This window comes from Anomaloglossus baeobatrachus, chromosome 2 (assembly GCF_048569485.1).
Source record: "Anomaloglossus baeobatrachus isolate aAnoBae1 chromosome 2, aAnoBae1.hap1, whole genome shotgun sequence".
In the NCBI taxonomy this organism is placed as follows: Eukaryota; Metazoa; Chordata; class Amphibia; order Anura; family Aromobatidae; genus Anomaloglossus; species Anomaloglossus baeobatrachus.
This window is the reverse complement of record NC_134354.1, coordinates 122,040,127-122,060,045: the sequence shown is the minus strand read 5'-3', so window position 1 is coordinate 122,060,045 and position 19,919 is coordinate 122,040,127. Positions and strand designations below refer to the sequence as shown.

At 46.7% G+C, this 19,919-nt stretch overlaps 1 protein-coding gene across 1 annotated transcript in view; it reads left to right on the top strand.

Annotated features, from left to right (window-relative positions):
- The window catches only part of TNFAIP1 (TNF alpha induced protein 1), a 44,948-nt gene that overhangs the window by 23,553 nt on the left and 1,476 nt on the right, over positions 1–19,919 (top strand). Inside the window, exons 4-6 of the mRNA XM_075333234.1 lie at positions 3,450–3,539; positions 7,188–7,240; positions 18,816–19,011. Coding sequence (XP_075189349.1) covers positions 3,450–3,539; positions 7,188–7,240; positions 18,816–19,011 — 339 coding nt within the window. The remainder of the gene's footprint in view (positions 1–3,449; positions 3,540–7,187; positions 7,241–18,815; positions 19,012–19,919) is intronic.

The window sequence follows — 19,919 nt, the reverse complement described above, 5'->3', positions numbered from 1 at the left end:
TCACTTTGTATACTTAATACTCTCATTTCCCCCTGGATTTGTGCTGGTGATAGACTTAAAACCTATACAAATCAAAAAGGTCCGTGGAGCCTCTGTTAGGAGTCTCAACACAGAAAGCAGCCAGATATCCCTCCGGGAAGGGCCCAGCCAAGGGTTGACTCTTTTTAGGAGACCACCATAACCACCATATTAAGTGGCCCTTTTAGTCAATATCCAAGTTTAAAGATATGACAAGGGAAATACCAAGGCCAGGTATCCATCCACAGACAGCTGTTTAGGGGTATTGCCCCTCATCAGTGTGGAGTAGGATTCTATACAAGCTCTGGATGCAAGCAGTTGGCTTGCAATTATCTGAAGAACATTGTTGTTCTTTTCTGTACTTCTCTCTGAGTCATCTGGAGATAAGTTGTTCATGTGCTTTTGCCCATGTGTGTGCTCCCTGTATCTTCTTTAGTGCTTAGTGAGGTTGATTAAGCACTCATACCACCCGTTCCCTACATACGGCCCAGTTCTAAAGTCAGGTATCCTGCTCGGTGCATAGGTGTGGAACCTATCTAGGGTGGAGCAGGAAGCCAGAGGCCAGCAATAGACTTGGTCAGGCATCACCATCTCCCCTTTCCCTAGACACAGGGTTTTTTTCCATTGCCTTTCGCCGTTCTCTTGGTACTCCCTGTACCTAGCATGCCATCTCCCATTGTGATGAGGCGTGCATCATCCATATGATATGGGCGTGTGTGAGTATGGAAGACTATTGGAATGAGGCGCTTAATTTAATTAAACAAATCTACAAAATTCAAATACAACCAGAACCCAATATATTTCTGTCTCCTGGAGGAAGGAGTGGTCACATTGGGCATTTTACACATATTATTCCAAGCCAGGAAGCTGTTGGCCTATCACAGCTTGGATGTTGCTCCTTCTACAATTAGTGAACTCCAACACAAAAGTTACAATATTATAAGTCTACAAAGGGGGAAGGAATCTGATAAGGAATGCATAAATATCATAGCGTTTTGGGAGCATGGCTAGAGACCCCATCGTCTGTCTTACTCCAGGACTGAGGGAAGGATCAGTAGGAAGGGACCATTAATTGATCCATCAGTTATATGGAGCGATTATACTTTCAGTGTAGTGCACTTTAATTTTAGCTTGCCTTTATTCCTTGGTTCTAGGTCTTTATGAATAGTCATGGCCGAAAGTGTAGGTACCCTTGAACTTGTTCCAGAAAATTAAGTATTTCTCACAGAAAATTATTGCAATTACACACGTTTTTGTTATACCCATGTTTATTTCCTTTGGGTGTATTAGAACAACACACACAAAACATTAAAATAAAAGGCAAATTGGACATAATTTCACACAAACCCCCCCCCAAATGGGCCAGACAAAATTGTTTGCACATTTCCAATATTGTGGGTAAACAACTTTGTTCGAAGCACATGATGCTCGTCCAAACTCACCTGTGGCAATTAACAGGTGTGGGCAATATGAAAATCACATCTGAAACCAGATAAAAGGAGAGAAGTTGACTCAATCTTTGCATTGCGCGTCTGTTCGTGCCACATTAAGCATGGAGAATAGAAAGAGATGAATAGAACTGTTTAAGGACTTGGGAGACAAAATTCTTGAAAAATATCTCAAATGCCAAGGTTATAAGTCCATCTTCAGATCGTGATGTTCATTTGACAATGGTGCTCAAGATAATCAAGAAGTTTATAACCCATTGCATTGTAGCTAATCTGCCTTGGCGTGGACGGCAGAGAAAATTGATGATAGATTGCAATGCAGGATAGTATGAATGGTGAATAAGCAGCCCCAATCAAGTTCTAAAGAAATTCAAGCTGTCCAGCAAAATCAAGGTGCATCAGTGTCAGCGCAAACTATCTGTTGATATTTGAATGACATGAAATGCTATGGCAGGAGACCCACGAGGACCCCACTGCTGACACCAAGACGTAAAAAAGCTAGACTGCAGTTTGCCAAAATCCTTCTGGGAATTTGTATAGTGGACAGGTGAGAAGAAGATATAGATTTTTGGTAAAGCACATCATTCTAATGTTTACCAAAATCGGAATCACTCCTACAAAGAAAAGAACACCGTACCTAGAGTCAAATATGGGGGAGGTTCAAATATGTTTTGGAGTTGATCTCCTGCCTCTAGTACTGGGTCCCTTGACTGTGTGCAAGGGATCATGAAATATGAGGATCACCAAAGGATTTTGGGTGGCAATGTAGCGCCCAGTGTCAGAAATCTGGGTCTGCGTCCTAGGTTATGGGTCTTCCAGCAGGACAAGAAGCCCCATAGAAATGGAATAAAATAAGCAGTGGAGAGTTTTGAAGTGGTAGCAATGAGTGCTTTTTTTTTTTTCTTTTTCTTTTTTTTTTCTCACATGTTTTTTGTTTTCTTTTTGTGTGTTGTTCAGATACACACACACACACACACACACACACACACACACACACACAAATAAACGTGTGTAATTGCAATAATTTTCTGGGAGAAATACTTACGGTAATTTTCTGAAACAATTTCAAGGGTGCCAACACTTACGGCCATGACTGTATATGATATGGTTTTCTATTTATTTTTAGAATTGGGAAAAAAAAAGGGGTTGTGTTACTCTTTTATGTACTGTCCTATTACATTGTGATTGACTGCTATGTAAGTTGTTTCTCCCTTTTGCATTTGAATGTAATGTTAAAAAATGGAAAACATTTCTTAAATAAAATACATCTGATTAAAATGAAGGAGGGCCTCTGTTAAAGCGTAACCGTTGTTTTGATTTTTATTTCATAAATCAATAGTACACATGAAAATAAGCAACTTTGTAATATTTCTTATCAGACACATTTGCTTCTTTCTCTGCCAGAATTGATCAGTCATTATCAAACTTCTTAATTGTAAGGTCAAATCTGTATTCAGTGAAGACTTTCCCGTTACTGAGATGACAGCTGGTGCTGATGAGAGTCTATGTAGATAGAAGAGGGAGGAGCTAGGTGCAGAGCTCCACTCCTCCTCCCTTTTCTATCAACATAGACTCTCATCAGCACCAGCTGTCATCCAATCTCCGTAATAGGAACTGTATTTGAATATGAACATTTCTAGTTGTTTTAAATGAAAAAGGCTGGATATTTCAATATTTCTAATACGGTATATTTATACATATTTTTTTCTTATTGTGGTCATGTAGCTGATACTGGAGACCCTGTAATTCTGGCTCTAATCACAGTACCATGAGAAAATTGCACAAAAAGGTTATTGTAGAGCTGTAAATATAAGTTTGCATGAAACTTTTAGAAATAATCTCCATAGAAAATGTCATAGTCGTGCACCAGCTGTTTCCAGACCTATTTCTGTCCCTAGGATATCATCGGGTTGTGGGACAGACACTTCTGCAAACAATGCAGCAGATTTTTTCTTCTAATTGTCTCCATTTTTCTTCTTTCAGGACAAGAATGAGTCATATGAAGCCGTGTGTAATATCCCTATCATCACTTCTCAGAAAGAAGAAGAGAAATTGATTGAATCATCTGCCAAGGTGCATACCCCACTGATGCATTGTATAAGTCAGCACTTAGATTCCGCTTCTGCTGGTGTCAGCCACAGTAAGACAGTGTTAATCTCTATCCTATTTTTAACATAGGACGGAGCCTGATGCTACAATAACTTTTAGAATAAAATGGCACTAACAGGCTTATTACACTAGGGGTAATGAGTGGGTTAATGAACCCATAAAATGATCACAAAAGAGGAGTAGATGGCTACCATATACCGTAATTTTCGCTTTATAAGACGCACTTTTGTTCCCCCAAATTTTGGGGGAAAGTAGGGGGTGCGTCTTATAAGCTGAATATACGGGGGGAGGGTGTATGTGTATGAGTATGCTGAAATCGCACCGCAGTGACGGCTGGGGGAGCGGTGCATATTATATGAGCCTGTGCCCCCCTGTGATCGCACATGCCCCCCTGTGTTAGATATGGCCCCCATGCTGCTGTCATCCTAAAATAAAAAAGCTTTACTTACCTCCTCCAGCGTTTCTCCCCGGTGTCCCTGCTTCCACTGTGATCAGGCACGCAGAGATGAGATCACTCTGCTGTGCCGATCACATGACCGGCACCAAGAACAAAGAAGTGGAAGAACAGAAGCACGGAGGGAGACAGGAGGGAGATCAGCGCTGGAGGAGGTAAGGAAAGAGGGTTTCAGTTTACTATGGGCAGCAGCATGGGGGCGATATCTAACACAGGGGAACGTGTGCAATCCATAGGGGACCATAGGCAGCACAGGGGAACGTATGCAATCCATAGGGGGCCATAGACAGCACAGGGGAATGTGTGCAATCCATAGGGGGCCATAGGCAGCACAGGGGAACGTGTGCAATCCATAGGGGGCCATAGGCAGCACAGGGGAATGTGTGCAATCCATAGGGGGCCATAGGCAGCACAGGGGACTGTGTGCAATCCATAGGGGGCCATAGGCAGCACAGGGAACGTGTGCAATCCATAGGGGGCCATAGGCAGCACAGGGGAACGTATGCCAGCACAAGGGGGCTATTTTCAATATAAGGTGGCCATATCCAGATTAAGGGGGCTAATTTTAGGATGGGGGGCTATGAGGGACATGTACCCTATATGATTTGTTAGACGGACACTGTCATTATAAGATGGACCCCATTTAACATTAAAAAAAAAAATCTCTTTTCCTTCACCAAATTTGGGGGTGCGTCTTATAATCTGGTGCGTCTTATAAAGCGAAAAATACGGTACTTTAAATCTCAGATTGAATCGTCTTAAAGAGAACCGGCCCAATCCCCCATAAGCATTTATATATTTATGACTAAATACCCTGCCTAATGGGCTTATATACTGCCTGACACCTAAACACATTAAAAAAATGTCTTTTAAAGATCCACACAGCGCTTGATAACATGCGGAGAGGGCAGATTAGTCTGTTGAAATTAATGTACCATTGACTAGTCAAGATCAAGAGGCTAATTTACATATGAAAAAGATGTTTGATAAATACTTTTTTTTTTTTTCTTCAATGTGTTTAGGTGTCAGGCAGTATCAATGGCTTGTTAGACAGGGTATATAGAAATGCTTTGGGGTGGGAGGGCATGGAGGACCTGTCCGGTTCCCTTTTAAGTCAGCCATGCCTACATTTCACTATAGGGCCACAAGTAGAGGAAGGCAATAAGAAAATGCACCACTTCTGCTCTGCCTGCATTATGGAGGAATAAAAAGAAAAAACGAGGAGGACGAAGAAGAAGGAAGAAGCAAGAGTATGGTGCAAAAATACAATGTTTATTGATTTTAGGAGGACTGGCACAAGAGGAATCAGCGGCACAAATCAATGGCATGTGTATGACAACATGTATATGGAAATCAGAGGAATAAAGGACAGGATCTCCCCCTGATGAAATGATCATACTCCTGTGAGATCATGAAACGTATACGTCGGGGTCCTTTTCCAGGGGGACCTCTCTGCTGCTGTTTCTCAGGCTGTATCTGGACCATGGGTATGCTGTTCTGCATCAGGTTTTTGCTGCCCTCTGTCCTTTATTCCTCTGACCTGCTGGCCAGTGTTTTGTAACCTGTATTTTTGCATGTTGTATTCATAGTGTACATTACTTTCTGTTATCTGGGCTATGTGCAATATAAGACCATCTAACTTATACTTTGTGTGGAGCACTTACCTTGCATAGTACTACATTAATTCTCCACTTCTTTGTATTTGCGGTAATATTTATACAATAAGGTCTTTTTATTAATTTTACTCCTATGGTTTTTCCTATAGCACTTTATGCCCTGACCATACTTTGATTTGCAGCTGCTATTTGCACTGCACTTGTATACCTCATGCTTTTTGATTTCCATATACATGTTGTCATACACATGCCATTGATTTGTGCCGCTGATTCCTCTTGTGCCAGTCCTCCTTAAATCAATAAACATTGTATTTTGTGCACCATACTCTTGCTTCTTGTCCTCCTCGTTTTTTGTTTAGAGTGTGCTATGTAGGTAAGAATGCCATCCTTTCCCTACCTTTTTATTTTGGATATTTGCTTTCTAATTATGGAGGAATAGTCTGCAGCAAAAAATACTAGGAATGCTGGTGGACTAAAGCTGGGTCCATTTGAGCTTCACTTTATAAAGGAACAAAAGAGCAGCAGTCTTAACCTGCCCAGGGCAAAGAATCTAATGCACTGACAGGATGCAGCAAAGCCCCCTCCTATAAAGATGGAGGCATCACAGGAGGAAAAAACAAATGAAGCAATCACTCACAAACTACCAATGCATGGAGGTGGTGATTACTTGGTGATAAAGTTGCACGCAAAATAGACTTTTATGGGGCGCTGTTCACACATGTAGGTGCACAGTGTCTGGCTAGCAGCTGATTAGTTACGCCCATACTATTAGGCTAGGCGGGCTGCCCAGCACTATATATGTGCACTACAAAAGAACATAGACCCCAGTTTATATGAACAATGATTAAAAAGGTATTCTCAAGTTGTCTCCTTAGCAGCTCAGAGCAACGCAGTGTCCTTAGTTTCCCTGGTTTCTGGCAGGGCAGGCTCCTCCTTGAGTGACAGCTATGGTGAATAGTAGAGCTGTAATAGTAGTAGAACTATAAATCTCAGCACAAGTTCTGCTATAACACATTCAGCTATTAGTGACCTGTTCTAGAGTATACAGCTCTAGCACTGTATTTATACATAGAAGTTACAGGACATTTGAAAAAGCACACAGCTCAGGACAGTGAGAGCCGTGATTACTAGATCTAATGTAAAAGTTGTTAATTTTACAAGCTGGGTAACAGCAATTCTTCAGAAGCGGGGAGGGAGGTGAGCAACTAACTGCGATATAGAAATCAATGGACTGGAGAGAGTTGACTGGGATATTAATTACCCCTTCTCCTAGAATGTAGCTACTGTTCTCTCCAGGCTTTGGTGGTCGATCTCCATGGAAACCAGTTGAACACTATCGAAGATAAAAACTGACACTACAGTAGAATGATAGTAGATTACATATGAAAAACTTGCAGACAGATTCCCTTTACGTCCAAGTTTTGGATTAGACTAGTGTATTTAACAGCAGTCTTAAAAAGTGCCTCTGTTTTTTAATCTTGTCATGCTCAAAGTTGTGTGTATCTCCAGGACAATATGTTACGTCTTTGTGTTTCTCAACAGCCTGTGGTGAAGCTCCTCTATAACAGAAGCAACAATAAGTACTCCTACACCAGGTGAGTTACTACTTTCATAGTTTTAAGGTTGAAGGTAGACTTAAGTCCATTGAATTCAACCTATAGCCCAACGTGTAGATCCAGAGGAAAGCAAAAACCCCGTGGGGCAGACAGTAAGCTCCATATGAGGGGAAAATTACTTCCCAAATCCACGGCAATCGGACTAGTTCCCTGGATCAACGTCCAATCACAGAAAGTAGTGTACATAACCAGTAATAAACACATCCAGGCCTTTCTTGAATTTTAGTAGTGAATCGACCATTACAACATCATGTGGCAGAGACTTCTATAGTCTCACTGCTCTTACAGTAAAGAATCTGTGTCTGTGAATATGATTAAACCTTCTTTCTTCATCGTTCCTTATGGGAGACCCAGACCATGGGTGTATAGCTTCTGCCTCCGGAGGACACACAAAGTACTACACTCAAAACGTGTAGCTCCTCCCTCCGGGCTATATACACCCCCTGGATGACAATCTAACCAGTTCAATGCTTTGTGTTTCAGGAGGTCACACACACACATGCATTCTCTGATTTTTAATTTTTAAGATTTTTGATTTCAAAGATATGGAAGAAAAGCAGGTTCAGTCTGGACTCCCGGCATGTCCCTTCTCACCCCACTGTGTCGGCGGTGCTGTTAAGGTTGACTTTACAAGGCTGGAGCCTTCACATGCCGCGCTCCTTCACCACCCTCTGAGGCTCTGGCTTGAAGTGGGAGCCATCACGGTCCTCTCTGCTTTGCAGGAGACCGGTCTCCATCCGCAGCCCTGTCAGGATCCTGCCGGACGGAACGTTTAACCCCCCCCCCAGGGACCTGGCCCTGCGTCTCAAAAGCTAAGTATTGAGACGTTTTTCAGGGGTCCCGGGTACATTTATTGAGGGGAGAGTATGTTTTGTAACTCTGCTGTGTTTTCCGGCCGATTCTCTGGGTTTTTCCTGAGAACCGCGCCGAGGGTGCCTGCTCGTCGGCCGCATGTAAAAATCTAGGCCCCGGCTTCAGTCGCGGCCTAGTTTCGGTTTCAGTCCCTCTGCATGTCAGTTTTGCAGGGGAACAGTGCGGCGCCGCCCACCGGCCGTTCAGGAGAGGGGAGGACACTCCTCTCTGAGGAGATGTTTCCCTCCCCTGTATCTCTCCTTGGCCCTCCGGATTCCCGCTCTTGGGCTAATCCCCGCCCCCCCTCCTCACTCCAGCGCCATTTTATCAGCGTTCTCACACTGATCGGCGCTGGCTGCTGCAGCTGCTGCATCCACTGGGGGTCCGAGCTGTGGAATCCGGAGGGCACACAAAAAGCGGTCTGGTAAGCCACAACCTCTGGTTGTGGGCTTTATTATACACTCTCAGGGGGTCATTCTATAGGAGTGTATTATTTACTGCAGAGCCTCCACCTCAGCAGCATGTCTGTCACTAGGAGCAAGTCTGCTAAGCTGTACTCTATATGCACTGCATGTAAGCTCATTCTGTCTGAACCGAGCACATACCCACATTGTGATGCCTGCTCTAACATGGTGGTGCCTCAGCCTGGAGCCTCTTCAGGGGTCCCCCCGGCTGCTCCGGCCCCGGTGGCTGAACCCCCAGCTTGGGTAGCATCTTTTTCTAGAGCTATTTCCCAGTCTTTTGCCGACTCCATGGGACAGCTGTCCAGGTCTCTGCTGACCATGCATCAGCCCCCTTCTCAGGGTGCCTCTGCTGCTCCGAGCTCTGCAGAGCTCTCAGAACATGTTTTAGGACCCCGTCCCCCTAAACGGAGACGCAGGGACCCTTCTCCTTCCTCGTCCCACGGCTCTGATTCACGAGCTGAGGTGCAGGGCGAGGAAGATACTCTTACTGTGGGCTCAGACGCTACCTCTATGTACCCCATTGACTTATCTGAGGGTGATGCGGATGTTAGTGACTTGATTGCATCCATTAACTCCGTACTGAACCTCAATCCACCAGTGTCAGAGGAACAAGCCTCTCTGGTAGAAATACACCAGTTTACCTCTCCTAAGAGAGCTATGAGTACGTTTTTTAACCACTCCAGTTTTCAGGCCACTGTTACCAAGTCCAGGGCCTGTCCTGACAAGCGCTTTCCAAAGCGTAGTTCTGATGACCGTTTTCCCTTTCCACCTGAGGTGGTTAAGGAGTGGGCTCAGTCCCCAAAGGTGGACCCTCCGGTGTCTAGAATCTCAGCCCGGACAGTCGTATCTGTGGCCGATGGCACCTCTCTTAAGGATCCCACTGACCGCCAGGTTGACCTTCTGGCCAAATCTGTATATGAGGCGGCAGGAGCCTCGTTCTCCCCGTCTTTTGCGGCAGTGTGGGCTCTTAAGGCAGTCTCTGCCTCTCTGGCGCAGATACATTCCCTCGCCAGGGACTCTATACCCGAGATGGTTGCCTTAACTTCCCAGGCTTCGGCCTTTTCATCCTACGCCATGTCTGCCATTCTAGAGGCTTCTCACCGCACGGCGGTGGCTTCCGCTAATTCTCTCGCGATCCGCAGGATCTTGTGGCTTCGAGAGTGGAAAGCAGACGCTTCTTCTAAGAAGTACCTTGCTGGGCTCCCCTTTGCTGGGTCCCGGCTGTTCGGTGAACAACTGGATGAAATTATTAAGGAAGCTACTGGCGGGAAGAGTACTTCCTTGCCACAAATTAAAACCAGGAAACCTGTCCAGGGCAGGAACCAGTCGAGGTTTCGTTCCTTTCGTTCCTCTAAGGCTACTTTCACACATCAGTTTTTTGCCATCAGGTTCAATCCGGAAAAAAACGGGTAAAACGGATCCGGTACCGCATCCGTTTTTTCCCCATAGACTTGCATTGGTACCGGATTGTACCGGATGGCTTTGCGGTGCATCCGTTTTTTTCCGGATGCGGCAAAATTTATCAAAGCGGCGGCCGGAGGCAACATATCTTGCAACGTTTTTTTGTCCGGCAAAAAAACCGCATCGCGCCGGATCCGGCGCGATACGGCGTGTTTTACAATGAAAGCCTATGGACGCCGGATCCGGCGCAATGCGGTAAAAAATGGATGCGGCTACCGGATCCGTTTTTGTAAACTGCGCATGCACCAAATTAATTAAAAAAGCTGATCCTTCAAAAAAAAGGACAAACCGGATGCAAAAACGGATGCAAACCGTATCCACCGGATCCGGTTTTGTACGCATCCGGCATAACGGATCCGTTAAAAACCGGATCCGGTGGATACAGTTTGCATCCGTTTTTGCCGGATCCTTTGCATCAGGAAAAAAAAGGATTGTGCCTGAATGCAGAAAACTGATGTGTGAAAGTAGCCTAACTGGTCATCCTCTAAGCCAGGGGTGGGCAATTAATTTTCCTATGGGGCCGCATGAGAAGTTGGGATGGCTTTAGAGGGCCGGACTAATATAATTAACTCGGTTCTACATATATACATGTGTATATATATATATATATATATATATATATATATATACACAATGTATACATACACACACAATCCCCATATACTACATCACTACACCCACCACATACTACACCTGTAATATACATCCCTATACACTACACCTCTATATACTATACCACTATATACTACACCCCTATATACACCTGTATTATACTACACCACTACACCCCTATATACACCTGTATTATACTACACCACTACACCCCTATATACACCTGTATTATACTACACCAGTACACACCTATATACACCTGTATTATACTACACCCCTATATACACCTGTATTATACTACACCAGTACACCCCTATATACACCTGTAATATACTACACCACTACACACCTATATACGCCTGTAATATACTACACCACTACACCACCATATACACCTGTAATATACTACACCACTATATACACCTGTATTATACTACACCACTATATACACCTGTAATATACTACACCACTATATACGCCTGTAATATACTACACCACTACACCACCATATACACCTGTAATATACTACACCACTATATACACCTGTATTATACTACACCACTATATACACCTGTATTATACTACACCACTATATACACCTGTAATATACTACACCACTATATACACCTGTATTATACTGCACCACTATATACACCTGTAATATACTACATCAGTACACCACTATATACACTTGTATTATACTACACCACTATATAGTACACCACTACACCCCCTGCCCCCCCATATACCACACCTGTAAAACTACATTCCCATATACTGCACCCCTACACCCCAAATATTTGTCAACAGTAAACACCCCCCCCCCCCATTGCCCCCGCAGGTTACTAGTAACCACTCACCTGTCTTCTTATTGTCCCCTCCTCAGGCTCCTCCGTACGTTCCCCCCGCTGAGCGGCTTCTCTTTCAGATGCCCAGGCTGCGCCGATGCTGTATTCCTAGGAGCCGCTGCTTCTCTCCGTGCGGCCCCGGCTGCTGCAGCGTCTTCTGCTGCTGGGCGGGAACTTTTCAAATGACACACGCGCGCCGTACTGACGATATCAGGGCGCGCGTGTGTCACAGAGAAAAGCTGCCGAAGGGAACAGAGGAGAGATTCCTGCGTTCCGCTGCCTGCACTGACTGTGCGGAGCTGCAGCCAGGATCTGTCCTCTGTTTCCTACCCGGCACGCAGCGTGTGATGAGGGCAATCTGACCACGGGCCTCCCGGAGCCTGGAGCTCCGGACAACAGGTCAGATTGCCCTCATCAGTGACCGGCCAGCAAGGACGCCCTGAGCCAGGCGGGCCGGTCACAGAGAGTAGGCGGGCCGGATGTGGCCCGCGAGCCGCCCCTTGCCCAGCTCTGCTCTAAGCCCTCAGCTTCGTCCACTACCTCAGCCAAGGATCGTAAACCGAACTGGCGCGCGAAGCCGCGTCCTCAGAAGAACGGAGGAGCCGCTGCCACTAAGGCAGCCTCCTCTTGACTATCTGGCTGCGCCAGCAACGTCCTTGGTCGGTGGCAGGCTCTCCCACTTTGGCGACGTGTGGTTTCAACACGTCTCCGATCAGTGGGTGCGGGATATCATCTCCTACGGCTACAGGATAGAATTTTCTTCCAGCCCGCCAAACAGATTTTTTCTGTCCGCTCCCCCCTGCTCCAATGCCGCCGCCTTCTCACAGGCCGTGGCATCCTTGCAGGCCAACGGGGTAATTGTTCCGGTTCCCGCCCGGGAACGGTTCAGAGGTTTCTACTCAAACCTCTTCCTAGTCCCCAAGAAGGACGGTTCCTTCCGGCCCATCCTGGATCTCAAGCTTCTCAACAAGCATGTTCAGGTGCGGCGCTTTCGCATGGAATCTCTGAGATCGGTCATTGCCTCAATGACCCAAGGAGATTTTCTAGCATCCATCGACATCAGAGATGCCTATCTGCATGTGCCTATTGCGGTTTCACACCAGCGTTGGCTACGCTTTGCAATCGGAGAGGAACATTTCCAATTCGTGGCTCTCCCCTTCGGGTTAGCCACGGCCCCTCGTGTTTTCACCAAGGTCATGGCAGCAGTGGTTGCGGTCCTGCATGTCCAGGGGTTGGCAGTAATCCCCTACCTGGACGACCTTCTAGTCAAGGCCTCATCCAGTACAGACTGTCAGCGGAGTGTCTCGCTCACTCTCGCCACGCTTGTTCAATTCGGGTGGCTTGTCAATCTGCCCAAGTCCACTCTGACCCCGACCCAGGAACTTACGTACCTAGGGATGCAATTCGAGACTCTGCCGGCACTTGTGAAGCTGCCCTTAGTCAAACAGCAGTCCCTTCATCTGGCGGTGCGCTCTCTGTTGAAGCCCCGCCGTCATTCCATCAGGCACCTCATGCAGGTGCTGGGTCAGATGGTGGCGTCAATGGAAGCGGTTCCCTTTGCCCAGTTCCATCTGCGTCCCCTGCAGCTGGACATTCTCCGCTGTTGGGACAAGCGGACCTCTTCCTTGCACAGGCTAGTGGCTCTGTCGCCACAGACCAGGAGCTCTCTTCAGTGGTGGCTTCGGCCCCTCTCTCTGTCACAGGGACGCTCTTTCCTGACTCCGTCCTGGGTGATCCTCACCACGGATGCCAGCCTCTCCGGCTGGGGGGCAGTATTTCTCCACCACCGAGCACAGGGCACTTGGACTCCGTCCGAATCAGCCCTCCCGATCAATGTGCTGTAAATCAGGGCTGTTCTCCTAGCTCTCGTAGCCTTTCACCACCTGTTGGCGGGCAAGCACATTCGAGTCCAGTCAGACAACGCGACAGCGGTTGCCTACATGAATCACCAGGGCGGGACTCGCAGCCGCCTGGCGATGTTGGAGGTTCAACGAATCCTTCAGTGGACGGAGGACTCCAAGTCCACCATATCCGCAGTCCACATCCCAGGCGTAGAAAACTGGGAGGCTGATTATCTCAGCCGTCAAACCGTGGACAGCGGCGAGTGGGCCCTGCATCCGGCAGTGTTCCGGTCAATCTGCCGCAAGTGGGGCACTCCGGTAGTGGATCTAATGGCATCCCGGCACAACAACAAGGTCCCGGTTTACGTGGCTCGCTCCCACGATCCTCAGGCCTTCGCAGCGGACGCGCTGGTTCAAGATTGGTCCCAGTTCCGTCTGGCCTACGTGTTTCCCCCTCTAGCTCTCTTGCCCAGGGTTCTGCGCAAGATCAGAATGGAGGGCCGTCGGGTCATAATCATTGCTCCGGACTGGCCCAGGCGGGCTTGGTACCCAGATCTGCTCCGTCTGTCCGTAGAAATGCCGTGGCATCTCCCGGACCGCCCAGACCTTCTCTCTCAAGGTCCGTTTTTCCGCCAGAATTCTGCGGCTCTCAGATTGACAGCGTGGCTCTTGAGTCCTGGGTCCTGACGGCTTCAGGCATTCCTTCTGAGGTCATCTCCACTATGACTCAGGCTCGGAAGTCTTCCTCGGCCAAGATTTACCACAGGACTTGGAAGATTTTCCTGTCCTGGTGTCGCTCTTCCGGCCATGCTCCTTGGCCGTTTTCTTTGCCGACCATATTGTCCTTTCTACAGTCCGGTCTGCAGCTAGGACTATCCCTCAATTCCCTCAAGGGACAGGTGTCGGCTCTGTCGGTATTATTCCAGCGGCGTATCGCCCGACTGGCTCAGGTGCGCACCTTCATACAGGGCGCATCTCACATCATTCCTCCTTACCGGCGGCCTTTGGATCCCTGGGATCTTAATCTGGTCCTCACGGCCTTACAGAAACCCCCCTTTGAGCCTCTTAGGGAGGTTCCTTTGTTTAGACTTTCACAGAAAGGGGTTTTTCTAGTGGCCATAACTTCTCTCAGGAGAGTCTCTGATTTGGCTGCGCTCTCTTCGGAGCCACCTTTTTTGGTGTTTCACCAAGACAAGGTGGTTCTTCGTCCGACTCCGGACTTTCTCCCTAAGGTGGTGTCTCCTTTCCACCTTAACCAGGACATTTCATTGCCTTCCCTTTGTCCGGCCCCTGTGCATCGCTTTGAGAAGGCGTTGCATACCTTGGATTTGGTGCGGGCGCTCCGAATCTATGTGTCACGCACCGCCGCTCTTAGGCGGTGCACCTCTCTTTTTGTGCTAACCACCGGTCAGCGCAAGGGTCTCTCAGCTTCTAAACCGACCCTAGCTCGTTGGATTAGGTCGGCCATCTCCGATGCCTACCAATGTTCTCAGGTGCCTCCCCCGCCGGGGATCAAGGCACACTCGACCAGAGCTGTCGGTGCCTCCTGGGCTTTCAGGCACCAGGCTACGGCTCAGCAGGTTTGTCAGGCTGCCACTTGGTCTAGTCTGCGCACCTTTTCGAAGCACTACCAAGTGCATGCTCATGCTTCGGCAGATGCGAGCTTGGGCAGACGCATCCTTCAGGCGGCTGTCGCCCATTTGTGAAGTTAGGTTTTGCCTACTTCTCAGTTTTGTTTATTTCCCACCCATGGACTGCTTTGAGACGTCCCATGGTCTGGGTCTCCCATAAGGAACGATGAAGAAAAAGAGAATTTTGTTACTTACCGTAAATTCTTTTTCTTATAGTTCCGACATGGGAGACCCAGCACCCTCCCTGTTGCCTGTTGGCAGTTCTTGTTCCGTGTGTTTCACCGGCTGTTGTTGTAGACAGAGGTTCCGGTTTTTCCGAGTTTTACTCTATCTCTACTTATGGGTGGATGTCCTCCTTCAGCTTTTGCACTGAACTGGTTAGATTGTCATCCAGGGGGTGTATATAGCCCGGAGGGAGGAGCTACACGTTTTGAGTGTAGTACTTTGTGTGTCCTCCGGAGGCAGTAGCTATACACCCATGGTCTGGGTCTCCCATGTCGGAACTATAAGAAAAAGAATTTACGGTAAGTAACAAAATTCTCTTTTTCCTCTAGACGTAGTGGATGCCCCTTTGTACCAGTCGCAGTACTAGGTGTAACAAAGATAATTAGAAAGGTCTCCCTACTGTCCCCTGATAGATTTGTACATTGTAATAAGATTGCCCCTAAGCCTTAGTTTTTCGAAACTGAATAACCCCAAGTTTAATAACCTTGTCTTGGCTTGGTGTTGCATTCCACCCCTTCCTTTAATAAAGTCAGTTGCTCTTCTTCACCCGCTTTTGTTCAGCTATGTCCTTCTTATACATTTGCCACCATGTCATGGGATCTTCTTGTATCACTACTGTGGAGATAAAGGAGTTTAGCGGATTGGCCTTTCCTTCATCCTCTTCCACCATTTCACCCAGACTATTCCTGAGGTGGCCATCACTATCCTCTTTTTATTTTCTTGCTGTTTATGTAGTTGAAGAATATTTTTGGATTATTTTTACTTTCTTTGTCTCAATCTTTGCTGCCTTGATTTTGCTTTTTTTACAGAATGTATTTTTTTATGATTCTATTAATGCCTCATCATTGCCCTTTTGGTTTTATTCTGTAAATGCTTTATTTCTTTTTTTTCATTAATTGCGCCCTTTACAGCTCTGTTTAGCCATAGTGGTTTCCTTTTTATTTCTAGCTTGTTTATTCTCAGGGTATATATTGTGCACAGGTCATATTCAGGATGCTTTTATAAAGTTGTCCCATTTTGCTTTGTGTACATTTATTTCTCAGGAGATTGTTCCAGTTTATGGCTCTAAGTTAATCTCTTATACAATGGAAATTCACCTGCCTGGAATCATGTCCTTGTAGCCCCTCTACTGTACATCTTATTAAAGCATATATGAAGGCATTTTATGTTGTGATCACTATTACCCAAGTGACCCCCAACCCGTATATTTGATATGCTCTCTGGCCTATGGTTAATATTAGGTGTAGCAGTGCCTGCCTTCTTGTTGGGTCATGAACCAGTTGTGAAACATAATTGTCTTTCATTGTTGTCAAAAACCTGTTTCCTTTGCTGGACCTGCAGGCTTCTCCCCAATTTATTTTAGGGTCGTTGAAGTCCCCCATGATAACTTTACTCTGATTAGCTGCCTCATCTATTTGCTTCATGAGGATATTTTCTGCCACTTCCATTATATTTGCAGACTTCTAACAAACCCCTATCAGTATTTTATTATTCATTCTCCCTCCCCTAATCTCTACCCCCTAGAGGCCACATCACACTAAGCAACATCGCTAGCAACATCGCTGCTAAGGAACAACTTTTGTGACGTAGCAGCGATGTTGCTAGCGATGTTGCTGTGTGTGACATCCAACAACAACCTGGCCCCTGCTGTGAGGTCGTTGGTTGTTGCTGAATGTCCTGGACCATTTTTTAGTTGTTGCTGTCCCGCTGTGAAGCACAGATCGCTTTGTGTGACAGCGACAGAGCAACAACTAAATGTGCAGGCAGCAGGAGCCGGCTTCTGCGGACGCTGGTAACCACAGTAAACATCGGGTAACCAAGAAGCCCTTTCCTTGGTTACCCGATATTTACCTTCGTTACCAGCGTCCGCCGCTCTCAGCCGACAGTGCCGGCTCCATGCTCTCTGCACACATAGCTGGAGTACACATGGGGTAATTAACCCGATGTGTACTGTGGGTAGGAGTGCAGAGAACAGGAGCCGGCACTGACAGCTGAGAGCGGCGGACGCTGGTAACGAAGGTAAACATCTAGTAACCAAGGTAAGGGCTTCTTGGTTACCCGATGTTTACTGTGGTTGCCAGCGTCCGCAGAAGCCGGCTCCTGCTGCCTGCACACGTAGCAGAGTACACATTGGGTAATTAACCCAATGTGTACTGTGGCTAGGTGTGCAGGGAGCCAGCGCTAAGCGGTGTGCACTGGTAACCAAGGTAAATATCGGGTTGGTTACCCGATATTTACCTTAGTTACCAAGCGCAGCATCACTTCCACGCGGCGCTGGGGGCTGGTCACTTGCTGGTGAGATCTGCCTGTGTGACAGCTCACCAGCAACCCGTGTAGCGACGCTCCAGCGATCCCCGCCAGGTCAGGTTGCTGGTGGGATCGCTGGAGCATTGCTTAGTGTGACATCTCCCCAGCGACGCTCCTAGCAACTTACAACCTGATAGGGATCGCTGGTATCGTTGTTGGGATCGCTGGTAAGTTGTTTAGTGTGACTGGGCCTTAGGGACTCTATTTTCACTAGCCTCACATAAATTACACTTTGAAGTTAAGAATTATCTTCTTGCATCTGTATATTTGTCACTGATACAGTCAGTCTAATGGGTAGAGCAGATTATTTAATGACTGATTTTAAATTAATTTATTCTGAGAAAAACTAATGTACAGAAGACTGACCTATTAATATATAAATCATCCTCACGGGCAGCCTTCCATCAAGTAAGCTGTATTAAGAATCGATTCACAACATCCGGTCCATCGGCCACGTCAGCGATCCGCGGCCGCTGGAGGTCAGCGATCCGCGGCCGCTGGAGGTCAGCGATCCGCGGCCGCTGGAGGTCAGCGATCCGCGGCCGCTGGAGGTCAGCGATCCGCGGCCGCTGGAGGTCAGCGATCCGCGGCCGCTGGAGGTCAGCGATCCGCGGCCGCTGGAGGTCAGCGATCCGCGGCCGCTGGAGGTCAGCGATCCGCGGCCGCTGGAGGTCAGCGATCCGCGGCCGCTGGAGGTCAGCGATCCGCGGCCGCTGGAGGTCAGCGATCCGCGGCCGCTGGAGGTCAGCGATCCCCGGCCGCTGGAGGTCAGCGATCCCCGGCCGCTGGAGGTCAGCGATCCCCGGCCGCAGGACAGGACCCCTGTGAATCTCCTTTCCTCCTGTCATTCCCGGCTCCTCTTTTTATTGGTTGGGCTGGTGCAATGTCATCATTGCGATGTCGCGCCAACCTTTTACTTTTTTTTACTGTTCCGACCAAGGCTTCAGTGTATCGTCAGCTGAGCCATCGTTTTGTCTTGTTAACAATTATAATGCTTAAAAGTGATCAAAGACCAAAGTCACAATAATGTAATATATAAAAAAGAATAGAAACACAAATGTGTGTGAGCTCTTGTAACAACACCTTACTTATGGTGTAATATTCTTACTTGCTAGTATTTACACCTGTTGTGGCTATTTATAACAAGAATATTTACTTCTTTTTTGCGCAATTTAGAAAAATTATTAGATTAACTTTTTTTTTTTTTTTTTTATGAAAACGCAGCTAACTGCAGAATGACCGCTGTGTGACTAAACTCATATACTGTGATTCTTTATTAATGCCATTTATCTATTCTCTCTCTTTTATTATAGTAACTCTGACGACAATCTTCTGAAAAATATTGAGCTGTTTGACAAGCTTTCCCTCCGCTTCAACGGGCGAGTCTTATTTATGAAGGACGTGATTGGAGATGAGATCTGCTGCTGGTCTTTCTACGGTCAGGGGCGGAAGCTGGCAGAGGTCTGCTGCACCTCTATTGTTTATGCCACTGAAAAGAAGCAAACAAAGGTAAAGGTTTCTACGTCTACACAGTACCACCATTGAGATTATTTTTGTGCAGTTAACCCCCGAAGCCAATTTGTTTTTGCGCTTTTTGATTTTTTTTTTCTGTCCTTTTTCCAAAATGTACAACTTTTTTATTTTTTTATTTTTCCATTTCCATAGTCACATGGAGGCTTGTTTTTTGTGAAACAAGTTGTTGCTCTGAATAACACCATTTTACAATATACCATACTTTTCGTTTTATAAGACTCACCCCAAATTTAGAGGAAAAAAAAATGGGGTCCGTCTTTATAATTCGGTGGTGTCTTACTGGAGTGGGGGCGGCAGCAGTGGTGGAGTGAGGTCACAGGAGGCAAAGGTGGTAGAGTAGGGGGATGCTGCAGGCGGTGCAGCGGGTGTCCCTGATGCTTACTGCGGTCATTGTGAGGCAGGAGGAGCATCCAGAAACTGTCGGGCTTCAAAGAAATAGCGCCGGGAGTCGGTGCATGCGCAACTGCAGCACAGCCCGCACTAAGTCCGCAGCATCTCTTGTGACCCCTCTGCACCTCCCCCAGTAAGCTACATTCGGATTGTAAGACGCACCCCTCATTTTCCTCCCAAATGTTTGGGAGGAAAGTGCGTCTTTTATAATCTGAATAATACGGTACTTAACAACAAGAATAGAAATCAAAGTGGGATTAAATGGTGAAAAAAAAATAAATGCAATTCCAATATTTTTGGGTTTTGTTTTTACTGCATTCAATATATGGTAAAGTTTCAAAAGTTTGTAAAGGTAAAAAATGTAATTTGTTGCCATTTTCTGTGATCCATAACGTTTTTATTGTTCCATGTATAGATCTGTGTGATGTCTTAGTTTTTGCACCCTACGGTCACAGCTATACTGATACTGCATTGAGTAAATACATTTGGATCTT